The sequence below is a fragment of the Triticum dicoccoides genome, chromosome 2A (assembly GCF_002162155.2).
Source record: "Triticum dicoccoides isolate Atlit2015 ecotype Zavitan chromosome 2A, WEW_v2.0, whole genome shotgun sequence".
NCBI classification, from domain to species: domain Eukaryota; kingdom Viridiplantae; phylum Streptophyta; class Magnoliopsida; order Poales; family Poaceae; genus Triticum; species Triticum dicoccoides.
The window spans coordinates 755,780,278-755,790,506 of NC_041382.1; the positions used below are offsets into that span (position 1 = coordinate 755,780,278).

General features: G+C 45.4%; 2 protein-coding genes across 2 annotated transcripts; one reads left to right on the forward strand and one right to left on the reverse strand.

Annotated features, from left to right (window-relative positions):
- The first annotated feature begins 618 nt into the window (after positions 1-618).
- Positions 619-2,747, forward strand: LOC119356983 (regulatory protein RecX-like). Its single transcript, XM_037623967.1, has 6 exons — positions 619-806; positions 883-968; positions 1,061-1,196; positions 1,800-1,892; positions 2,032-2,119; positions 2,322-2,747. Exons 1-6 carry the CDS (start codon positions 709-711, stop codon positions 2,598-2,600), a joined length of 780 nt encoding a protein of 259 aa, XP_037479864.1. The 5' UTR covers positions 619-708; the 3' UTR covers positions 2,601-2,747.
- A 199-nt stretch (positions 2,748-2,946) lies between these two features.
- Positions 2,947-6,896, reverse strand: LOC119356982 (plant cysteine oxidase 3-like). The gene is made up of 6 exons (XM_037623966.1): positions 6,550-6,896; positions 6,238-6,413; positions 5,491-5,638; positions 4,910-5,110; positions 3,340-3,455; positions 2,947-3,239 (listed from the first exon to the last, which is right to left on the reverse strand). Exons 1-6 carry the CDS (start codon positions 6,698-6,700, stop codon positions 3,225-3,227), a joined length of 807 nt encoding a protein of 268 aa, XP_037479863.1. The 5' UTR covers positions 6,701-6,896; the 3' UTR covers positions 2,947-3,224.
- Between the last annotated feature and the right edge of the window lie 3,333 nt (positions 6,897-10,229).

Consider the following 10,229-nt stretch of genomic DNA (forward strand, 5'->3'; position numbering starts at 1 on the left):
AACAAAAAAGTTATCGAGTGTATGTTTACATTAGTTTTTTTGTAAAAAAAAGCTACGGCGATATTTGTACATACGCTATCAGGTTTTTCGTACATATAATTATCAATCTCATTACAAAAGAATTTACCGAGATATGACAAACGAGAAAAAGACCGTTGTTCGAATTTTATAGGAGTGAAACATTTATTTCTCTAGAAAACATTCATCACTACAAAAAAAAGACAAGTGGAGTACAAAACACGTTGCATCAGTCCTTTAAAAAACTTGGAGCAAATGGTTTTGTCTCCTCGTCAAAGGTGTTGTGGTCTTTCTTTCTCGTTCTCATTTACTAAGGCAGAAATACAAATTAACCCGCAAATGAAACAAAAATAGGTGGTCAGCTCAGCTGGTAATGCCTGTCGCTAACCAACAGTCGGCAGGAAAATAGCTTTTCCGATAGAAAAAATACCAATATTCACAATGCCAAATCAATATTGTTAGATTTGTTATGAAATGTAGTTTCATAGTACATATATATTTGATATTGTTGATGTTGATATTTTTTTAATATACATTTAGTCAAAGTAGAGATTCAATCCTGTCAAATCAAATGAACCCTAAGTACTGACAGAGTACCAGCAGACCCTACGGAAAGGAGGAGAAATACGGCCCCGAGGTTGAATCCTCGCCGACACAGCGCGGCTCCATCAGGGCACCAGCCGCCGGAGGATGGCGGCGCTGCCCGCGAGCCGCCGCCTCCTCCTCCTGCTCCGGCCGGAGCTGGAGCCGTGCCTGCGCTCCCGCGCCCTTAACCCCTGCTCCGGCCGGTAACCCCTCTCCCTCGAACCTCCCCTCCCCTTCCGATTTAGCGTCACCCTGCCTCAGACGGTTGTTTGCTCCCAGGGCGAGGTGGGCGGGCGGGCTCCGGCGCGCGCCTCCGCTCGTGAGCTGCCGGCGAGGTTTCTCCGACGAGGGGGGCGCGTACGCCGGTGAGAGCCGCAGCAGATTCCAAGTCTTGTTCGTCAGGCTGTGTATTAAAATGCAGACGTGTGACATTGCTTCTGGGTTCTTTGCCTGACAGCGAAGAACAGTGCTCCGGACGAGCAGTTCCTGCAGCTCTCGTTGGACGAGGGAGAAGGCGATGGCGTGGTGCCTGGAATCAGCGAAAGCGTGCTGAAGGATGCGAAGAAGAGCGCCATCGAACTGCTTGCTGTCAGGTCAGGACTGACAGATCATAGACCGTGGTCTACTGTTACTGAATATATATCCACCTCTGGCGATATCAGAGGAATTTCCCTCAAAACCTTCATAGAAGCAATGTGCCATTGGCTGCATATCTAGTGAATGTTCTGTAGGCGATGTTTGCCCATGGATTCGACGCGATAGGTCTCGGTGTCAACATCGTGAAGTTTGCCTGTTGGTCTTACACACTGAGATAGTTGGAAACCTGAGGAGAATCAGTTGTAGAAAAATAAAAGCAGGATTTTGCTGCTTAGAAGTGCAAGACCTTTTCTTTTGAGAAAACATGGTCTGGAAGCCACGGTACCGCAAGATATCGGATGTTAATAGTAGGCTGGCTAATCTCTTTAATTTGCCAATTTGTTGAGTACTCCCTCCGTAAAGAAATATAAGAGTGTTTAGATCATTACTTTAGTGTTCTAAACGCTCTTATATTTCTTTACAAAGGGAGTACCACACAGAGTCTAAAGGAAATTGTGTGCTTTGAATTGCGGTCACTATTATTCACTTGTACGTTTGGCGCTTATATACCGGTGTTGAAACTGGACGCTGAAATACGCCTTTTTGTTTATCTTGAGCAGAGCATACAGTGTTTCTGAGCTCAGGAAGAAACTATGTGGTAAGAATTATTCTGTCGACACAGTCGACTCTGTGATTGCTGATTTCAAGTCAAGGTAAGACTACCGTTGGATATCCTGACATGAAAATGTGAATAATAGTCATGCATTGGATCGTCGTCATAGTTGAATCACTATTCACTAGCTTCACGATCATTATGCGGAATAAATTTTCATGCCTTCTTTGTTCCTTAAGGGGTCTGTTGAATGATGGTTATTATGCGGAATCATTTTCACGATCCCGGTGGCAATCATCAACTTGGGGTCCAAGGCGTATAAAGCAGGTAGTCTTTTCTTGCATCTTCTCTCCCAAATGATACATTCGGTGTCCCATTCCTGATTTTTTTTCACTGAAATCCTCTGTAATTATAATTGTCATGCATAGTTGTTGAAACACTCCCCATTGACATTAATTTTTATGCTTACTTTCATGGAGACGTTGCGATCATTCATCAAGCATCTCATGTTTATTTTCACACCAATCAGGCGCTTCGCCAGAAAGGGGTGCCAGAGGCCGAAGCGGACCAGGCGACGAGGAGCGTGTTCCAGGACGACCGTGGTGACGAAGACCAGGCCTCACATGGCCTCTCAGAAGCTTCCATGGATCATCTCTTTGCTCAGGCCTCCAAGCAGTGGCTGCGAGGGAGCAGCTTGCCCCTGGAGAAGCGGCGTGCGCGCATCGTGAGGTGGCTTCAGTACAGAGGGTTCAGCTGGGGCGTGACCAACTCCATTATCAGGAAGCTGGAGGCACAGCACCCTCCCTGACCTTAGCCTTCTGCTCTACATTGTTTTCGTTGTAAGTTAGTGTGGTGTGACAAGCATCTGCTGCTAGAAGCAACCTCTGTCTGCTCAATCTGGTTCCTGTTTAACATGATATTGATATAATGATTGCTTTGCACCCTTTCTTCTTCGTATTACTGTGAAATCCCAATTGGAGATTAGGTGGGAACACCTGATGCACGTGGAATCAGTGAATCACGCATGATGAACAACGTAAATGCAAGGTGGAATATATGAATGTAATTGTTCATGCATATTTATCGGTACTTTGATAACAGTGGCTGAATGCCTTTTCAGCTGATTTTTGCATGGAATTTTGAATATATCAGCATTCACTACCCTAGACCCAAACTTAGACCAGACCAACACAGATATACTATGGGGGCGCAAAAACAGTATCACAACAAGCTCAGGCCACACAATGTGGATTCCTCCACTGAACGGAGCATGAGAAAGTTCTAACTGTATATTCACTGTAGCCATCCATCTAGCACAAAATCTAAATAGAAAAGTAACAGGTTACGGTACATTTACAACACTACAACATTGGAAGAACTGTATTGGTGCCTCGCTGCCCGGATACACACTTGATGCTCCTTGGTCCGTCGGTTATGATAGGCGGTCCTGGAAAGCGCAAACGCATCAGGAATTGCATCCAAGCATCTTCTTTAGCAACGACCAAGGCTGATGGAGGAATATATAGCAGGTTAAAGTTAGGGGATACCTGTACAGTCGGGCCAGTATACATGCCAGGGCGCATGTTAATGTACACAGGTGAGTTTATGGCTTCAATCCAGGCATAATTATCTGGGCTATCGACTGTCTTTGCGCGTCCACTTGCTGCAGTTTGTGCATCACACGAAATCATGAGAAGCTAGAAGATGCGAGAGCAGACTGGAAATTAAGAGTATCCAGACAAGATGAAAAACCATCAGCAGCTCTAGGATGTTAGGATACTACAATCGGATAGTTTCTCAGATTGGGAATGAACAAACAGAACATAAAAGAATGTTGGTTGAAGTACCTAAATCATCAAACCTTTGAGTTATGACACTAAACGGCAAAAACAACATGTTTTGGCAAATTATAGTCGATATACCTCAGCTTGCTACTATAGGTCACAGGCTAAATCTTGACCTGCCACCAATCTGAGGCAATAGGAGGATCAGCATGCATTCCCCAGTGTGGCAGGTATGTCATGCTTGGCATGAGCAGACCTAACCTAACCACCATAGTTGGCAATCTTGCTCACACCGAAGGGTAACGTATGGTCCTGTAGATCTATATGTCATCCATGCCATCTGCATACCCATACCGAGAGCCAATACTGGAAATAGTAGGCTGTTGAATTTGCTAAGGACCCTAAAATGGACATGTTCGGTGCTCCTCTTAGGGTGTTTCTGTGCTACTTAAGCGGAAAAAAATGGCAGAATCTAGAAACTATGAATATACAATTTTTGTTGAAAACCTTGACACAATACACATCTTCCATGACTCAAAATATCAAGATCAAATTCAATTTACAACTCGAGAAACACAAAAGACAAATCTGACTGTGCATAGTACACAACTCAATTTTGTTACTATTCACCGTCTAATTTTCCTTTTTTTGTGTTTCTTTATCTAAGAACTGAGTTTTCATATAAAATTTTGAGGCATGGTAGATGCATCTTGCATCAACATTACAAAAATAAAATCAGACTTTTTATAATTTTTTGGATATAGTTTTACATGTAGATAGCACGGAAGCACCATAAGAAGAGGAAGCACGGAATATCTCCTTGGGTCCTAAAGAAGGAGCAAGGGCCATATTTCAATGTCGATGGTCATTTAAATGCTCCAAATACACATCACAATTCCATTAAAGGGTTTGTACAGATGAGCCACCATACTGGTGTTTGCTACATCCAGTATCTGATTCAAAGTGAAATCAACTGATCGGTTGCTGCCATCCTGTAACATCACTCTCATACATCATAAATATGCCTTTACTCCTAGAAAACCAAGAGCGATCTCACACCTACACTGGTACTTTAATGGGCAAGAGTATCAGTTGTATTATTTCCCTAAACCAGGGTTCCCACCTTTTCATTAACAAGATTTACAAGGCAATTATTATTTCTAGGATCATCAAACTAAAATGCACATTAACAAATAATGTATGCTTCCAGAAATAAATATCTCTCATGGATGATGTGTAGCTACTACCAAGAGTGAATTTAGTTAAGGAATTAGCAATGATCTCGCCATGAGAACAAACATGCACTATAATGAAAAGGAGGAGTTTCACTTACAGAAGCTAGAAAACGGATAATCATTAAAATAGGTGCAAATTCGACCAGCATCCTCAGCGTATGGTGGGGCAAGCACATCAAGAACAGCACAAGAGGCAACTGAAGTGAAGGAGTGTAGGTTCCCGCCACTTTGGGGATACAAAACGGTAGTTGGACATGGAGCAGTAAGAACATCATCTGCATGTAACTTGGCCAGTCTCACTGCATATGAGCAATAAACAAATTAAATTATTTCAGGCTAGCAATACCCCTTTTGAAGATCAGACTTTGAAATATGGTGAACACGTGGAAACAACCACTCTAAAATGATTTGAACACTGGTAAGTCATAACTAACATATGTCAGCCCGTCAAAACACCCGATCAAAAAGAACTAACAGGTTCAGGTGACGAAATGCAGTAGTATTGGACCATTGGTACTACGACACAGCTAACAGTGTTCATCAGTTCGCTACTTGGAGGTGGAAACCAAGCAGAAGAAACATTATACTGTAAGAAATAAGGACCGAACATGAAAATAACAGAAAATAAATGAAATAAGCAAAACAGATATTTAAACTTGAAGTAGAGCACGAAAATAACCTTGTTGATTACTCGCCAGAACAGTAGGCTCTACCCAGTCATACGATTTCACATGCATCGAACCATACAGGATTTTGCTCAGCACAGTCATTCCTGGATGATCATGGAGAGGAATAACGGCTGAAGTTGGCAAGCAGAATATTCCAATCTGCAAAAATACATAGAAAACACCAGGAAAAAAAATGTTAAATAGCCTCCACAAGCTATAACTAGCAAGTGCCCTGCAGTATTGCTGCTAAAAGAGTTGTAATCAAGCAAGCAAAGATTAAAAATGTGGAATAAACTACAATATGAAATTATAAGTTCGTTCAAAAGATAAGATAGCTTGTCAAAGCTGATAGTGGAGTCACAATGGTAAACATGGCCAGTTATTACACAAGTAAATTGTAGGTTGCAAACCTCAACAAGTAAAGATGGCTTATAAACTACAGAGGAAATCTGAAGTGGATATGTACTTACTTTAACTATTAGAAAGGGATGGAGGGAAAATCATTTGGAATTGAGCATCTAACCAAAAGTATGCTAGAAATCTAGAACAAGCTCGATGTCCTTGGCATGCCTTTGTTCACAAAGCAGCAGGAATGAGGTCATAATCATTAATCAACACTACCCTCGTCGAAAATCCGAACAATTGTCAGCATATATGGATGCTAAATGGATCTATGTCACAAATTGTGCCATCGGTTTCAAAGCAATGGTTGTCCGCCAAGTGGTGATTGCAGTGACAGGATAACCAAGTGCACTCACAGAGAAGGCGTCGCACTCGTAGACGTGCAGGTAGGTGATGGGCTGCGCCCACCTGGCCGCCCTGGCCGCGCCCTTGACGAAGGTCGAGTCGAAGAACCCGTGCCCGCCGCCGCCGCCGCCGCCGCCGTCCCCGAGGCTGTTGTCCCTGAGCCCGAGGTCCGCGGGGCTGATAGTATCTGCATATAACCGACCGCGCACATTGAGGAGCATAGGAGGAAGCAGAGAGCCAGAGACTACGCTACGCAAGCATGGATGGACAGGGCGGCCATGGATAGGCAGATGGAGAAGGGGAGGAGGAGGGCCGGGGGTTACCCATGAGGGAGGATATGGCCCGGACGGCGCTGGCGGGGGGAGGGGCGGCCGGGGCGGCGGCGGAGGAGGGGGAGGGGAAGGTGCGCCTGCAGAGGTCGTAGAGGGCCTGCACCCGCGACGACTGCGCCCGCGCGGGCGCCCCCCACGCCATTGGGGTCGGAGCAGGGGCGCGCGGGCGGCTCTTGGATTGGATGTATCTGGCCGGCGGCGACGAGCGCGGCGGGGAGACGGCGAAGGGGGTCCGGTCGGGTGGTCTCGGGGTGGAACGATAACGAGCGGTTTTTCTGGTGGGTGCGGCGGGCGGCGGGCGGCGCCCACTGTTTGGCCTTTTTCTGGTTTCGTGTGCTCCCGTGCGCCTCACCTCACCGGCTCCCTCCATCTCGAACGGGAAACAGAAAGTTGTTCGTCTCCGCTTCAAATGCGGACCGGCAAAAGTGTTTTTGTTCACCGGCTACGGAGTGTTCATCTTCCTTGTCGATGGACCCATATCACATTGAATCCACACGTTGGGGAGACTCGCAATGATTTTTTTTGACGTATAAATAACTTTATTTCTCAAATAATAGCGAGATCATTTACAGTAAGATGAGAAATAAAGTCCGGGATTGAGCGCTCCCAAACATCCGAAAGTCTACTAGCGAGAGAGTATTTGGCTATAGCATCAGCTACTTCGTTTGCTTCACGTAGACATGCAATGATCTCGTACTGAGCAAGATCCAGTCCTAGTTCTTTTCCTTCAAACACAATAGCTGAGTCCCGCCTCGAGTAATCTTCCAGGTTATAAGCTTGAACCGCATTAGAGCAATCAGATTCAATCTGTAAGACAGTGCAACCAATCCTCGAAGCGAGATAAAACCCATTGCGAATGGCCATAACTTCTGCTGACTCTGAAGATGCCACATCTGGTATAAACCAGCCAGCATCAGCAATAAACCCTCCCCGCTTGTCGGTGTCAAAACCGGCGGATCTCGGGTAGGGGGTCCTGAACTGTGCGTCTAGGCCGGATGGTAACAGGAGACAAGAGACATGAAGTTTTACCCAGGTTCGGGCCCTCTCGATGGAGGTAAAACCCTACGTCCTGCTTGATTAATATTGATAATATGGGTAGTACAAGAGTAGATCTACCACGAGATCGAGGAGGCTAAACCCTAGAAGCTAGCCTATGGTATGATTGTTGATGTGTATGTTGTCCTACGGACTAAAACCCTCCGATTTATATAGACACCGGATAGGGTTAGGGTTACATAGAGTCGGTTACAATGGTAGGAGATCTTCATATCCGTATCGCCAAGCTTGCCTTCCACGCCAAGGAAAGTCCCTTCCGGGCGCGGGATGGAGTCTTCAATCTTGCATCTTCATAGTTCAGGAGTCCGGCTGAAGGTATAGTCCGGCCATCCGGACACCTCCTAATCCAGGACCCCCTCAGTAGCCCCTGAACCAGGCTTCAATGACGACGAGTCCGACGCGCATATTGTCTTCGGCATTGCAAGACGGGTTCCTCCTCAAAATACTTCATAGAAGATTTTGAACACAAAGATAGTGTCCGGCTCTGCAAAATAAGTTTTCACATATTGCCATAGAGAGAATAATATTTACACAAATCTAATCTGCTGACGTATTCCGTAGTGTGTCATCACACTACGACCAAGCTTTTATTCGAACCGTTTTACTGTCCCATCTCAGCGCGTTACGCGAGGCGGTTTCCTTGGCACGTCTTGTTAAAGCAGAGATCGTGTCCCCTAGGCAAAGATAGTTTTCCGGGATTCTCATCAATACGGGCGTGGGTAACCCAACCGCGTCTAGGACTCCTAGATTATAGGCAAGTCCAAACGGACACGGAGAGGACGCTTGATATTCACCCTCTTTATAAAGGGGACAAGGCTTTTATTTTTCCCTTCCGTGCTCAATCGAATCCTTCCCCCACCTCAAGCTCAAACGCCCAAAGTTCAGGTTAGGTGCTCCGAACCTCCAGTCATGTCCGGATCTAGTCTTCAAGACCGATGGATGCCTTCCTCCGTCACGGAAGAAGACATCAAGAAGTTGAGGGAAGCCAGATATCTGACCGCCGAGATTTTGCATCGGCTGCCTCCCTGGGGGCAGGCCGTGCCCACCCCCGAACCCAACGAGAACGTCGTGTTCGTTCCCCACTTCCTCCGAGGTCTAGGTCTTGCCCTGGATCCTTTCGTCAGGGGTTTGATGTTTTACTATGGGCTAGATTTTCATGATCTAGCTCTGGACTCCTTTCTTCATATCACGACATTTATTATCGTGTGCGAGGCCTTCCTCCGGTTACCCCTCACTTTGGCCTATGGCTCAAGACCTTTGAAGTGAAGCCGAAGCTGGTCGAGGGGGAGCATGCAGCGTGTGGAGGTGCCTTAATACGCAAGATGACGGGAGCTCCGTGGCCCAAAGGTTCCATCCCAGAGGTGTCTGAATTGTGGCAACAGGAGTGGTTCTACATCACGGCTCTTAGAAGTGCCAAGTGGGCGCCCCCCCCTGTTTTCCGCTCGGGCCCCCCACCACAACTGATGTCATGGATCAGTAGAGGTCTGAGCTGGGGGCCAGCTAAGGACGTGCCTATACTGCAAGGCCGCATTCGAGATCTCTTCAATGGAGATTTCAGTTTGATTGCGGTGATACAGGTTATGTTGGTTCGTCAAGTCCAGCCTTGCAAACGCCGGCCTCTTCGCCTGTGGGAGTTCAATCCTGAGGGACCGCATGCCATTCAAAATTTTCTCGGCCTGACGCACGAGGAGATGTACAAGTCATTCTTCGAACCTCAGACGGAGCGTCCGGACATCACCGAGCACTACAAGAAATATGTCAACTTATGACCTTTTGTCAGTGACCCTCGAAGAATTGGTCATAAATTTATGACCATTTTAGACCAATTGGTCAAAAGCTGTTCAGGGGGCTCCAAACCCTAAACCATTGCGACCATTTTGGTCAGAAAGGTCGTAATTTCCTTACATGAAATGGTCACAAAGCAAACAGTGCTAATCCGCTGCCTTATTTCTAGTTGTTAATGACCAATATAGATGGTCATAGCCTTGTAGATTATGGTGGGTTGTGATGACTAGGTGCCATCTCATCAGTTTTGCCTATGTGTCATGTCCATGTGGCAGTTTTTGCCCTAGGTTGTGAAGCAACCTATATTTCTATCATTCCCAAAATTCCCAAAAAAATCTCATAAATTCTTTGGGGCATATCTTCATCAAATATGTAAAAATCCTTCCTTGCCTAGTTCAAAACTAATTCAACAATATTCATTTTCCTATTCTGTTCACAACAACACTTTATGAAGGAAGTGCTATTTATATATTCTTGATTGCCCTTGGAATTTTTTGGCACTCTTTCCTATCCAAATCATTACCGCATGACAAAATTCAGCTCCATTTGCCTAGCAAATTTTCTTCGGCAAATTTCCAAAGTTTTTGTCCACCTAGAAGCATTGTGAAGGAAGTACCTTTTTTATATCTCTAAATGACATGAAATTTAGACAATTCCTTCATATGTCCAAATTATCACCCTCCTCCAAATTTCAGCTCAGTCAAATAATCTATGTGAGCCCAGGTTCAATTTATATTTTATGGCCAAATTGGCACGTTGCAAAGCAAGTGTTATATAGACCCCTCCTATTACCCTCAAACTTTTCAGGCACTCTTCCATACCCAAATCAT

Bases quoted from the DNA above. Each gene is read 5' to 3' on its own strand.
- LOC119356983 (XM_037623967.1), top strand. From the start codon at position 709: ATGGCGGCGCTGCCCGCGAGCCGCCGCCTCCTCCTCCTGCTCCGGCCG. The intron at 807-882 runs GTAACCCCTCTC...GTTTGCTCCCAG, and splicing joins CTTAACCCCTGCTCCGGCCG to GGCGAGGTGGGCGGGCGGGC. The intron at 1,893-2,031 runs GTAAGACTACCG...TTGTTCCTTAAG, and splicing joins ATTGCTGATTTCAAGTCAAG to GGGTCTGTTGAATGATGGTT.
- LOC119356982 (XM_037623966.1), bottom strand. From the start codon at position 6,700: ATGGCGTGGGGGGCGCCCGCGCGGGCGCAGTCGTCGCGGGTGCAGGCC. The intron at 5,111-5,490 runs GTTATTTTCGTG...GCTCATATGCAG, and splicing joins TCTGGCGAGTAATCAACAAG to TGAGACTGGCCAAGTTACAT. The intron at 3,456-4,909 runs GTAAGTGAAACT...CACAAACTGCAG, and splicing joins TTATCCGTTTTCTAGCTTCT to CAAGTGGACGCGCAAAGACA.